Source organism: Cynocephalus volans, chromosome 3, assembly GCF_027409185.1.
Source record: "Cynocephalus volans isolate mCynVol1 chromosome 3, mCynVol1.pri, whole genome shotgun sequence".
Lineage (NCBI taxonomy): Eukaryota > Metazoa > Chordata > Mammalia > Dermoptera > Cynocephalidae > Cynocephalus > Cynocephalus volans.
Window position 1 is genome coordinate 138,463,785 of NC_084462.1, and position 13,839 is coordinate 138,477,623.

The 13,839-nt window shown below is 32.8% G+C and overlaps 1 protein-coding gene across 7 annotated transcripts in view; it reads left to right on the forward strand.

The window, feature by feature from the left end:
* Nucleotides 1-13,839, forward strand: part of KTN1 (kinectin 1) — a 109,622-nt gene that overhangs the window by 77,238 nt on the left and 18,545 nt on the right. For 5 of the 7 annotated variants that reach the window (XM_063090671.1, XM_063090670.1, XM_063090672.1 and 2 more), the window contains 8 exons: nt 70-160; nt 242-310; nt 787-824; nt 2,827-2,917; nt 4,980-5,048; nt 6,579-6,616; nt 8,092-8,182; nt 10,275-10,361. In XM_063090671.1, the coding sequence (XP_062946741.1) occupies nt 70-160; nt 242-310; nt 787-824; nt 2,827-2,917; nt 4,980-5,048; nt 6,579-6,616; nt 8,092-8,182; nt 10,275-10,361 (574 nt within the window). The remainder of the gene's footprint in view (nt 1-69; nt 161-241; nt 311-786; nt 825-2,826; nt 2,918-4,979; nt 5,049-6,578; nt 6,617-8,091; nt 8,183-10,274; nt 10,362-13,839) is intronic. The other 2 variants (XM_063090669.1, XM_063090674.1) reach the window with 1 other exon arrangement.

The following is a 13,839-nucleotide window of genomic DNA, read 5'->3' on the forward strand; positions in this document are numbered from 1 at the left end:
TTTCAGTCTCCAGTATTTTTGGTTTTTTATGGTGTAACATTTTCATTTATTGTTTTTATTAATTGTCAGATTAAAAGGAAAGGAGGAACAGATAAATACCATGAAGGCTGTTTTAGAAGAGAAGGAGAGAGACCTAGCTAATAGAGGGAAATGGTTACAGGTGAGAAGTTGAAAACTAAAGTAAAAAACACATTTTTAATACTTTTTAATATCAGTTCAATTCATTCCTATTCTTTTTAAGGATCTTCAAGAAGAAAATGAATCTTTAAAAGCTCATGTTCAGGAGGTAGCACAGCATAACTTGAAAGAGGTATAGTAAAAACAAATTACTAACATACTACATAAGGAATGAGAAATCTTTAATGTATTAGAAGCAAAGAAATTAATATGTCCTGAGTTTCTTTGCCAGAAAAATTTTTGTACCATAATTTTGTTGCTATTAAAATAAGTTAACTTTTATTCCTGTCAAGTCATACTTAACTGCCTGTTTCGTCAACCTAAGCATAGAAGCATTTCCTTATCCTTTTTCGTATGTACTCTTAAGCTCATCTGAACTGTCCATGTTTAATTGGTGTATTGATCTGTAATCCTTTAAGAAATTAATACTAAAAATTAAGTTTAATTAAAAAAACTCAGTTTTTGTCTTATACACAGCCTAGTCTTAAATTTACCAAATGTAGTTATGTTTTTATTTTATTGGTAGGTGATGGTATATATATATGTTATAATACCTGGGTTTTTTCTTTTTTTTAATGTTAACATTAAAAATGTGCATCTGTTTCTTAGGCATGTTCTGCAGCACGTTTTGAAGAACTTGAGATTTTGTAAGTATACTTTTAGCCGGCATTTAGAAGAGGAACTTCTCACTATTTTCTAGAATGTGTTTGAATATTATAATGGATTTCTTCCAAGTCATTAACTTTATTGTTAAGTAGGAATCATAGTCCAGAGGCAATTAAACTCTGTTTGTTATAATAAAACAGAAGCTCTTTAAATGCTTTCAAATACCTGGAGACTTTATCCTTCCCAAGCCCATCAAACTCATTTTAACAAATGATCCTTCTGCAAAAAGTTTTTTTTAAAAAGTGGTTTTAAGTTCTGTTTTTAAACAAAGTGTGCAATTACTGTAATGAGATATAAAATTTATTTCAAATATAAAATTATTTTCAATATAAAAATGCATTCAAATAATATCTGAATTAATCAGAAGATAATCTTAGACATAATGTGTAAATGAATTACTTTTAAGAGATTTTTCTTTGATGTAATGACATCAGTTTTTATTGATGTTTGTTTTTAAGAATTGCCTCTTTGGAACTGTGTCCTTAAAAGTGAGATGCTGAAGATATTTATTAGGTTATTGTCTACATGAAAATGAGGGAGACACTCTATTCTTGGCACCAGGATTGCTCATTTGTAAAACTGTTTATCTTGTGGGCATTGTGTAACTGCTAGGGCGCTTATCTCTCATTTGCTAATGGAAAGCTCAGAGACACATTTGCAGCCTATTTGTAGTATGTATATAGATCATTAAAATATGTAATTTTATGTTTATATCTGCCTTACGTTTTCCTTGCCTTTTCTTTTTCTAAATTAGTAGATTTTATTTTGGGGGGGGGAACAGTTTTAGGTTACAGAAAAAAATTGAGAAAAGTACAGAGTTTCTATATTACCACCCACACTTTTTCCAGATTCCCTCATTATTAACATTTTGCATTAGCAGGGTGCATTTGTTACAGATGATGAGCCAGTAGCAATGCATTGTTATTAACTAAAGTTCAGTTTTCATTAGTTCACTCTTTGTGGGTTTTAACAAATGAATAATGACATGTATCCATCATTACATATCATACAGAATAGTTTCACTGCCCTTAAAATTTCCTAGGCCTCACCTGTTCATACCTCTCACCCTTTCTCCATCCCCCTCCCCCTCATTGCCCTTTGAATCCCTAGCAACCACTGATCTTACTGTTTCCGTAGTTTTGCCTTTTCCAGAATGTCATAGTTTGAATCATACAGTATGTAGCCTTCTTGGATTGGCTTCTTTCACTTAGCAATGCATTTAAGATTTGCCTTTTCTTTCATCCTTTAATCCCACTCTTCCTGTGTGCTGTTTTGTCATTTTTCATATAGACTTATAAGTATCTTGAAATTCTTTCTAGATTAAGGTGGGATAGAAAGTGTTCAAGTAGGCAAGTACTTGAGAGTCTATTATATGCCTTCAGGCACTGGGGGATACTGAAATGGATAAGATGGGTTTCTATCCTGAGGAAATAGATAAACAGATCATTTTAATAGTGTTAAGTGTTATGTTACAGGTCTATCACTTAGGATGACAAAGGCAATTGGGATTCTCTTGAGCTAGGGAGAGTAAGACATCTGGTCTTGGTAATGGAGAACCAGATTAAATTAAATGTAGCATCTCTTCAGCACAAGGGTTGGGTACATTGTAATTTCCAGAGTCAACCAATTATAGACAAGATTCTTTAGAGCAAAACTCTTTTTTTTTTTAAAGTGGTAATTTTTATAAAGAGTTGACAAAATATAGTTCTGTTCTTAGGCTTTGTTTTAGAATTTCCTCCTAGATAAAGCCATATTTGCTTAAAAAATGTTAAATATGAAATAAGATGTAGCAGTTTTAGAATATGCTTTGACTAGACTGATCCTGGAAACACTGTCTTTTAAGACAAACTTGTAAGTTGGTGTAATATGGGGTGAAGAAGCTGGTAGGCATTGTTTCTGCTGTCTTTTTTCTTAGGGGTGATATTGGAGTCAGTTTTTTAAAAAAGTACATTAGTAAATATAAGGTCTTTGTAAAAATTCTAGGTTGAAAGAAAAGGAAAATGAAATGAAGAGAGTAGAAGCTATGCTAAAAGAGAGGGAGAGTGATCTTTCTAGCAAAACCAAGCTCTTACAGGTGAATATGATTACTTAAAATTAATTGTGTCAATTGCTGTCTTTGTATATTTAAATTTTTTCTTTAACTGCTACAAAAGGAAATAGAATATAAGGTTTCCCTTCCACCCAGATACTGTTTTATTCCTCAGAGAAAACTACTGCGAGTTGTTGCTGTATCTTTTGAGAAAGTACTTGTGCATAAAATATGTGTGTATACATATTTGTTTTTAAAGCATACTTTATATTTAATTATACACATTTTGGTATTTTGCTTCTTCCTTTCCCTCTCCCTGCCCCCATTTAATGATCTTTAGATCTTTCCATATAAGCACATTTCTATTTTTAACTTTTAATAGCTTCATGGTATTGTGTGATTGTATCATCATTTATATAACCAGTTATAGTTGATGGATACCGGGATTATTTAGAGTTGTTGTTCCTGTTACAAACAGTGCTGCAGTGAATATCCTTGTACACATATTTTGAATACTTTTCCTAGTATATCTGTATTATAAGTTCTTAGAAATGAAATTCTGGGTAAAAGGTTTATGCATGTTCTTAGTCTGTTTTCCTTTTTCAAAGGTAAATGGTTTAAATAGAAAATCAGTGTCTCCTCACCTTCATTTAGTTAATATTCAAAGTACTTACAGAACATTGATTTGAAGTGATAGTAAGTTTGTAGATGCCTACCTTGTCTCATACTAGTCTTGTTCATATTTCATAGTCCAGAGGTTGGTTCTGTTACCTTCCCTCTCCCTCACAAAGTAGGGTCATTTTCTTTTTCCACTGAGCAGTCTGCTTCAGTGCCAGCAGCCTATGGACACAGACGCCAGGCAATGGCTCAGGGTCACAGTTTGCCCTGGTATGGGACACTATGAGAAATACGTTCATTTTTAATTTTGTTAGATAATGCTAAATTGCCCTCCAAAATTGTTTTACTAATTTACACTCTTGCCTAGAAGGCCATTTTCCCTTCTTCCTCTCCAACACTGACAAAAATGAAAACATTTGATATTATACTTGAAAAATGGTAGGACTGTTTTTAATTTGCATGTGATTATGAGAGAAGTTAAGCATTCTTCATATGTTTAATCCATTTGTTTACGAATTGTTCTTTAATTTTTTCCACTTTTTTCTTTTTCTGAGTTGACTTTTTCTTACTAATTTATATGATCTTTTTTACATAGTAAAGGAAATTAGCCTTTTATCTTTATGGGAGGTGATTTTTTCCCCCCAGCTTTTCTTTTGACCTTCATTTGTGTTTTGTTTTGGAAGTATAAAATTTTTATGTCCTCATATAAGTAATTTCCTGAGTTGTTGTGACATCTTGGGCTAGATATTACTTTGCTGTGGGGGGCTGTACTATGCACTGTAGGACATTTAGCAGTATCCACGGCCTCCATCTACTATATGCAGTAGCACCTCTTGGGAAGAAAGGTATCTCACTCTGTGATCATAAAAATATTTTCACATTTCACACATTTACAATTTTTTTGTTTAGACTTTTATTCATATGTAACTTATTTCATAAGCTGTAAGAGTAACATTCTAACCATTAAAAAGAAGACTAGCCACATTATTAAATAATCCATCATTACTGTAGTGGTTCTGCTCTGCAGGGAACATTTAGCTATATCTGGAGACATTTTTTGGTTGTCACAACTAGGGGAGGGGTGCTACTGCATATAGTAGGTGGAGGCTGTGGATGCTGCTAAATGTCCTACAGTGCATAGTACAGCCCCCCACAACAAAGTAATATCTAGCCCAAGATGTCACTAGTGTTGAGGTTTAGAAACATTGCCTTACTGATTTGAAATATCACCCTATACTAAATTCTTACAGATATTTGGGTCTGTTTGTGGATCTTATTTTGTTTTATTGAGACATGCCCATTCACAGACTAGTACTAAATATAATTATTCTAATTTCATAATATGTTTTAATATAGGGCTTATTACACACTTAAAAAATTATTACTAGTTTGGAATTTTCCTAGCTTGTGTGATTGTTATGTTTTAAAAGTTTATATGGAAAATAAAAATCTCTATTCAGGTATTCATGCTTAAATTTTGTTTAAATAGGAGGTACAGAATGAAAACAAATTGTTTAAATCCCAAATTGAGCAGCTTAAGCAACAGAACTACCAAAAGGTAGGTACTATTAGATGTCTTGCCTTTTATTTGTGTGGTAAAATATTATGTAACTAATGACTAAGTTTTCTCACCATTTTTGTATTTTTATTGAAAATAAAGCATGTATTCTTTTATTTACAAGTGTTTATCAAATTTCCTATGAAACAAAGTAATTTGCTATGCCAAATACAAGATAAAATAATCCACAATTTATAAAGTATACACAAATAACATTACTATCTGTATTCCAGCTCTGTTTTCTATCTGTGTGTGTGTTTTCTGATCCTTTACAGTGGTTTTCTTAGCAAGTCAGTTAAAATCCTACAGAGGTCAGTTTAAATGTATGTGTAGACCCTATCTCCCTTTTCTCCAAACAAAACATCAAGAATTAGAAACTAACAAATGTGTAATATTCTAAGTGATATGCTACCACTGTTTAACATACCTTTTCAAGGTATAATCCTGCTTGGTAAAAATAAAATAAAAATGTGTTTTTTAAAGTTATGTTACCCAAAATATCCTTTAAATTAATTTATGAACATATATGGATAGACCAGAAAGTATTTTGAGGGATGTATTAGTCCGTTTTGTGTTGCTATAACAGAAATACCTGAAACTGGATAATGTATAAAGAACAGAGGTTTATTTGGCTTACGGTTCTGGGACAGCTGCATCTGGCACGGGCGTCAGGCTGCTTCTACTCATGGTGGAAAGTGGCAGGCAGCTGGTGGGTACAAGCAGTTCACATGGTGAGAGGAAGCAAAGGGAGCAGAGGGAGAGAAAGACAGACTCTCCTGTCCTTTTAAAGCCCTCAGAATCATTCCCTGACCACCATTTCTAATCCATTCAGTACTGCATGGTCCTCACAATCTAATCACCTCTTTAAGGCCCCACCTTTCAATTGCCGTGATAGGATTTCCCACCCTCTTAATAGTCACAGTGGGGGCTAAGTTTTTAATACAAAAAACTTGGGGGACACAGGTCAAGCTTCAGGGAGTTTTGGGGGGACATAATTCAATCCACTACAAGGGACAAAAGAATTAGAGTCCCTGTCAACAAGAAAGCTTATAGTAGCTTAGTTTGGGAGATTGTAGTCATCAAGGAATAAATACTATGTGCGAAGGACAATGTACCTTTGCATATTATATAAAATTAACTTTTTGTTCTGTATTGGGAAATGATCTTTTTATAGTTTTTCTTTTTATTTCATTTATGGTATTTTTTTGACTTTTGGAAGCTTAAAATTTTTACGTAGTCAAATGTAAATTACACAGTATAATAGTACTTTGCACATAGTAGGAAATCAATAAATACTTATTAAATGAAGAGTATAAGTATGTACTGATAATGAAAATTGGATTTAGTTTTCAGTGCATTTTATAAGTTTGTACACGTTTTTATTAAAATTAATTAAAGCCAAGGTGACTGGCATATATAATATATGGTATTTTTACTTTTGGTGGTGTTTTTAATTTATATTTGAGAAGAATTTTAATTTAAGTCTTCTAGAAAGCTTTGTTTTGAAATAATATTTAACTCTTTTAATAGGCATCTTCTTTTCTCCCTCATGAAGAATTATTAGAAGTGTAAGTAATGAGTTTGATATACAATTTGGGAAGTGGCAACTTTATGTGCTAAACAGTTCTCAGATAAGCAATTTAATGTAACTGCAGATGGTCACCTAATTTTTACCGTTCTATTTGGATATCTTGAACTTTAGGTCAGTAGAGCTTAGCTGTGCCTTTGGTTAATAATGCACCTTTTTATGGTATTTGAATGTCTGAATATTTTGTTGAGGGTTCCCCCTCTTGCCTCGCACCAGGCATTTAGAAAACATTGAAACAAATTAAACTAAACTTTGAAAGCTTTACTAAATCACTTTCAGTTATCTTAATTATCCTACTGAGTCTTTTTTCTTCTGGATATCATTATGGAATTGAGCAATGCAAATTTTAGTTTAGCTTCTGCATTTTTAAGAAAACTTGTAATCTTTATGGTTGCTCTCTTTTAAGGAGACCTTTTTTACTGAAACTTTTTTTTTTTGGATCAGCCTGTCACATTTAAGGTCATATCAGATAAATTGGTATGTTTTAACATGTTAAATGGCAACCAGATGAAATGTATTAATAGGTGATATGAATAATCTGACTTATTCCATCTTGGCTTGTTTACAAAGTTGTCCATTTACTATGTTAGAATTATTTACTGTTAAATTGAGTCTTGAGTACTATATGCAAGGGTCAGCAAATATGTTCTATAAAGGGCTTTGTAGTGAATATTTTAGACTTTGTGGCCATATAGGTCTCTGTTTTATATTCTTTTTTTTTTTCAAACAATCTTTAAAAAAAGTAAAAACATCTCTTTGTTTAAGAGCCATACCAAAACAGACTGTGAGCTAGGCCCAGAGCCCTAGTCTGCCACCCCCTTATTTAGAGCCTTATTCTCAGGGAAGAGCTATTTGTGATTTAACTTTCTACCCAAGCCACTCTCAACTATAGCAGAACTGAATTGTGAATCTTTGTCAGTACTTTCTGCATTTCTGGGAAATAATTGGACAGGACCAGAAAATGACATGAATCCTGAGATTGGTATGAAAATGGCAAGAGAACACCTAGCTCATTTTAATATCATGTTTTTGTTGTGGGTTATAACCACTTAAAGTCATTACTGATTTCATTGCCTTCTGAAAAATAATAATATATTTAAGAGACTGCTTCTATATCAGTTTTCACTCCTCTGAAAATAGCTACTGCGCTGACCGGGTAAAAACGGAAATAACTACAACCACAGCAGTTCATATATTCATGAACTATTTCTTAGGGGATGAGATTTCTCTTTAGCATAAATCTCAGCATATCATATTGGGTATGAGAGACTTATTTTAAAAATAAGGATGGTCTTTCTTTGGTAAGCAGTAGCTAAGCTATTAAGTTAATGCATTCTTCAAAGCATCATCTACTTGATGTTTTTTATTTTGTAGTAACAAATGTTGATATGTAGGTATTTAAGTTATATTATGTTTCCCTGAAGTTTTGCTATATATATTCATGTTCTGGTTTAGAATTTCAGAAAGAGAGAAGGAAATAACTGGTCTTCGGAATGAGTTAGATTCTTTGAAGGATGCTGTTGAACACCAAAGGAAGAAAAACAACGTAAGCAGATATTTGTCAGGATGAAGTATTCCTTTTTATTACTTTGGCATTGAACTATGATTCAGGAATTTTTTTTTTTGTGGATTTTTATCTTTGGATTTTAAAAATCTTTGTAAGAAAGTATTGTTATTTTCTCTGTGTGGCTTTTGAGGGGTGGTGGATATTGAAGTAATTATTTTATTGGAGAGCAGATTTTTTTTTTTAATAAGTGAAAAAAGACCAAATCTTATACTTGTGAACATCATTTTAAATATCAAAGCTATAATGATTAGACTTTGTGTTGTTTTTTTTTTTAAACTAAATATGCAGTTGACTTTGTGTTAAACTTCTATTTGGAAAAATCATTCTCTCAGCTTAGTATTTTACTTGGATTGGGCTAGCCCTTTTGTAAACTAAAAGTAATGTCAGTGTTCAAACCCAATATGCTTAATAATTAAGTGTTTCAAAGCCTTCTGGAACCTCCCTTTTTAAACTGAGAGGTGTTTCAAATTTTGATAATTGTGTTAGAGGTCTTAGAACCTCAATACATTTATAGTGAAATGGGGAGGGATAGTGCTTTAAGAAATACAAATCCTAATATTTTTACTTAATAAGTAGTGAATTTAGGTGAATTTCTTAAATCCTCTCTTACTGGGAGGTGACACCTATAAGTAGAATCCAAACATTTTTGTTAGAGAAGGAATATTTTCACACAAAAGTATGATTGCTAAGACTTGAGGAAGGCTAAAATGTTATTGAAAGCTAAGGGGTATTGATAATAGATATGTGTTTTATAATGTAAATTAAATTTTTCAAAGTTTGTGTTAAGTTATTGATTTAACAAGTTGGCATTTTCCTGCACCCCTGAGTTTGTCAAAATTAGGTACATGGATTGCCCTTTGTGTGTTTGTGTAACATTACTAATAGCATTGCTTAGCCACAAAACTTGAGGTGAATTTGCCCCGATATACTGCTAACATCTTATCTATGTTTTATTACCGGAATTCTGAGATAAGGAGGGTGTGGTTAATGCCAGACTAATACAACTGTAGCAGCAGTGCTGGAGGCTTTGAAGTGTGTGAAAAGAGCCAGGACGCTGGAGGCTGGCAGATTGCAGCAAAAGTTCATTCTAGTTCTGCCAGTTCATGTGCTGTGTACACTCGGCCGAATTTCTCAACCTACTTGAACTGTGGTTTCCCCATGTATAAAATGGGAATAAATACCTCATAGGGTTGTTGTAAGGATTAATGAGAATTTGTGAAGCACCAAGTATGGTGTTTTACACATAATAAAGCATTCATAAATGATGATTATTGGCTTTTTATTATTTGTTGTTTGTTTTTATCTGTTTAGATTTCTGATTTGAAGAACTGAAATATAGCAAATTGCCTTTATTTGTATTTGCTAATGAAGTTTTGATAAAAATCTAGATTTTTCAGAGCTCAATCTTCAGTGCCCTCTGTTTCTCTTCCAGGAGAATGTGTTTTATATTCACAACTTTGCAGACCTCCCCATTTACCTCAATCAACTAGCTCATACTTGTACATTCACGTTAGGTTGTTTTGTGGCATGCACATTTGACCATACCAAAAAAAGATATAGAATACAGTGAATTACTGTGCCATTACTGGGTAAATTTGAAATGTGTTAATTTAATTAAAATATAGTTAGTGGGAAAAATGTTATGCTACAGAGGAAAGTCTCAAAAGTGATATTGGGCTTTGTTTAAAAATCACATGTAAAGCTTTTAGCGATACTTATATATCTGCTCTGTCCTTAATCCTCTAATGTTTGGTGTATTTGAAATCATATTTGTGATCTTGGTTTGTGTGCTTACTTTTGAATGCTTTCTTCGTTGTCACATGTGCACAGTAATTATTTTAAAAGCTGGCATATTTAGTATGTATACTAAAACAGGGAATACGGGCATCTTTATTTTCTCATTCAAACTTCTAAACATTGCTTTTTGTTTTTTTGCTAATATACATATTTTCCCATTGAAATAATTTTGCAGTAACCAGCATTTAAATGCAGTGCAAAATACTGATTAAGTAAGAAGCAAAAATCTTTTAATAATGGATAAACTGAAATCATTTTTTCTAAAAATGATTAGGACCTTCGGGAGAAAAACTGGGAAGCAATGGAAGCATTGGCATCAACTGAAAAAATGCTGCAGGACAAAGTGAACAAGACTTCCAAGGTTGTAATGCTAACTCCTAGAAACAATCCACCGAACAGAGAAAATCTGCAGCTTGTTTTAAAATCAGACTAAAGCATTTAATTTTACTGCAATTTAAATATAAAACGTCCTTTTCATCCACATTCATCATCTTTATCATCTCTGCTTTTTTTCATCTACTTCTTGAAGCTTTAATTTTGGTCATGCTGATTTGTTGTGATTACCTAAGAAATGTTTGTTTGAGTTTTGGTGAGCACTTCTTTAAGCTGAAGAGTCTCAGAAGACCTGTGCTACCCCTGTAAGCTGTTGTCAGACAGTGTGTGCCTGTTGAGTTGGTTTAAGAGAACATTGATGAAAACCCTGAACCAAAGAAATCTGATTTACAAACATATTTGAATACCTAGGAGGTACCTATGAGGCACAGTGAAGTAGGTTTTTTTGGGCATGCCAAGATGATTCGGACAAGGTAGAAAAATAATGAAAGTCTTAAGAAATATAGGAAAGGGATCACTTCTGGGTGTGTTACTGGGAATGGCTCCTTAGAGGAGGTGGACTTAAACTTTAGATTTTGAATCGGCTAGACAGTAATGATGGATGTGTCATGTTTAGTATGGAATATTAGTATCAAGGGATGATTCTCCTGGCCAGGGTATGTAAAATACTCTTGAAATATATATCGCCATCTGTCTTTAAATGAAGGACGTTCTCCTTGAGCTCATGTTTTTCCATTGGGTATGAAGCTTTCTTATGAGTTGTAATGGAGAAGTTGTTTTTAAAGATTGAGAGAATTGAACGTTCTAGTTCAGTCAAGTATTTTGAAAATTTCCACCAAAAATAAATGTGGAACCAGGAGTAGTGAATTTTGCAGATGGGTTAGTGAGGGAACCTATATGATTTGATTCAACATTCTAAAAGTATTTTGTGTGTCAAGGTAATATATTGCATTTTAAATACAAGTCTTAGTGACATTTGAGGGAAGCAGAATATATATTAATAAATTTTTTAAATTGAGTATATATTTATAGTTATATTTCCTTTCACGTAGTAGATTTGTATTATGTACCTACTCACGTGGCCACAATTTTTACTAAAACTTAGAGACAGCTAGCAGATATTGAACCAGAGAATAGAAAAATCTAGACCAGGTAGACTGCGAGTGGTTACAGTTGTAGTCATTTATGTCAGCAGGGAGGATTCTGGTATGGTTTCTGGTTGTTTCTATAACTTTGTTTTATACTGTTAAGAGCTACATTTTTGCTTTTATTGTGTTAGACTGGGTATGTAGAAAGTGCTAATTCATGCAAGAAGTTACATGCCATCTACCATAGTCATTCTTGCATATTGTGATTCCAAAAGAAAGCTAAAATTTATGTGCATGATGACTTCTTGCATAACTAATAACCTATGGAGATTAGAATTCAGTCTTCTATATTTCAACAGAATTTAGACAGTCCTCAGATGGAATAGGTATAAAGTGATGTTGATTGAATCAGTACCACAAATTGTGCCGTAAGAAGGAACTATGTAGAACACCTTTAGTCTTTTAGGTGCTAAAATAAGTAGCAGTCAACTTATGTAAGATGTAACAGAGGATGACATACAGTTGGCTTTCCACGTCTGTGGATTCCCTATCCCCAGATTCAAGCAACTGCTGATGGAAGATATTGGGGGGGGGGGTAGGGGCAGGAAACAAAAAATAACAGTACAATGATAAGAAGTAGTACAAATTAAAAATATAGTATAACAACTATTTACATAGCACTTAACATTGTATTAGGTATTATAAGTAATCTAGAGATGTTTCAAAATATACAGGAGGATGTGCATAGGCTATATGCAAAAACTGCACCTTTTTATGCCAGGGATTTAAGCATTCTCAGATTTTGGGGCCCCCCATGGTCCTGAAACCAGTCTCCTGCAGATACTGCAGGACGACCTCTGCCTTTCCAGAATTATTTTTAAAGTGGTAAACACTCTTTAGGTTCTACTGTCAATGACAGGTTTACATGAAAGATACATTATACATATTTCACTTTGATAAAGATGGTAAGGAAATTATAATAATGCAATTTCCAATATTAGACCTTTCCCAGGTGTTAAAGTGGAAAAATGAGAATTGTTATCTACAACCAAAATACTACGTCAAATGAAAACTTCTTAGCTAAAATTGTTAGTACAGAATAAAAGTAGCTTCTCATCTTTACGGCTTTTAATTATAAGTTAGATACTTCCTTTAGATTCTTTTCTCCTTGGGAAATATTCAAAAGCTTTTGTTCCACAATGTCCCTTTTCCTAACTGATTTTCTTTATAGATTGCTTTAGCACTTCTCTGGTCAAATGATAAAAATTACCTCTTAAATGTTTCTGAAATAGCAATTATTTTCCTTGAATGAATATACCTTATTTTATGCAGTTAAGTATATTCCTAAAAACCAGGGGACTTTTTTGAATTATTGAAAATTCCCCATTAAAACATCTATTTAAAAAATACTGCCACTAATCCTCAGTAAAGTAAAAACCTTTCATGTGCATAGAATATTATGAAATCTCCAGCTTTTTATTGTACAAATTTAGATTTTCATGTAATTAGAGTTTCTTAAATTGAAGTGTATGCACCCTTAAGTCAGTAATAGATTTCAAGATCACATATAAATGGTGAGGGAAAGGTATGGTTGAGTTGTTGCTAGCTTGCTTGCCTTCTTGTTACCTGTTGAACTTCATGAGTGTTGTTTTGATATGATTTTCTTGGCTTGGTTTAGATGTGCATTTTTATAGGTGTCTTTTTTTTTTTATCTTAAGAGACATTTTGAACATTAGATTTTTTTCTGGCCTGTGATTAAGTCATTACTCTAATTTTGACAAACCATGGTTTTAAGTTTATAACTGATATTCCTTAGATTTGGATTTAAAATCAGCAAATTTAGGTTTATACATTTGTAATATTTACCTTTAAATTTACAGCTGATGGAGTCCATATAGAAGTGTCAATTAGTCTTCTTGATGCTTGACATTAGTGAACTAATAAACCATCAATCTTCCTTTCTTTTCTTTCCTTTTTCCCATTTCTACCACCCATCAAATGTTGATGGTCCTTTTTGTTTTGTTTAGTGTAAGTAGCTTCACCTGACCTGGAATCTTGAAATACGGAAGTTGGCATTTTAATTCCATGGTATTATAGTCCATCAGTGATACATTTTTTTGTAAAGATTTACCAGCCAATAAGCCCTAGTTATGTTGCTCACGTACATATTTTTTTAGTACAGGTGTTTATAAAGTTTTAGCTGTAGGAAGTGTTTCTGTGTGTGTGTGTGCGCTCCTTTTTGCATTTGTGTGTGTTTCTTTTTGAATTGTTCCTGGAGAGGAAAATCACTCGATTTCTAATGCCATGGAAAATGTCCATATTGTCAGATATTGCTTTGGCTTGGTTAATGAGACATTATTTGCTATTTAGTATGCTTTAGAGATTTTGCAGATTTTTTCTGTGGAAGCATTTTAATAT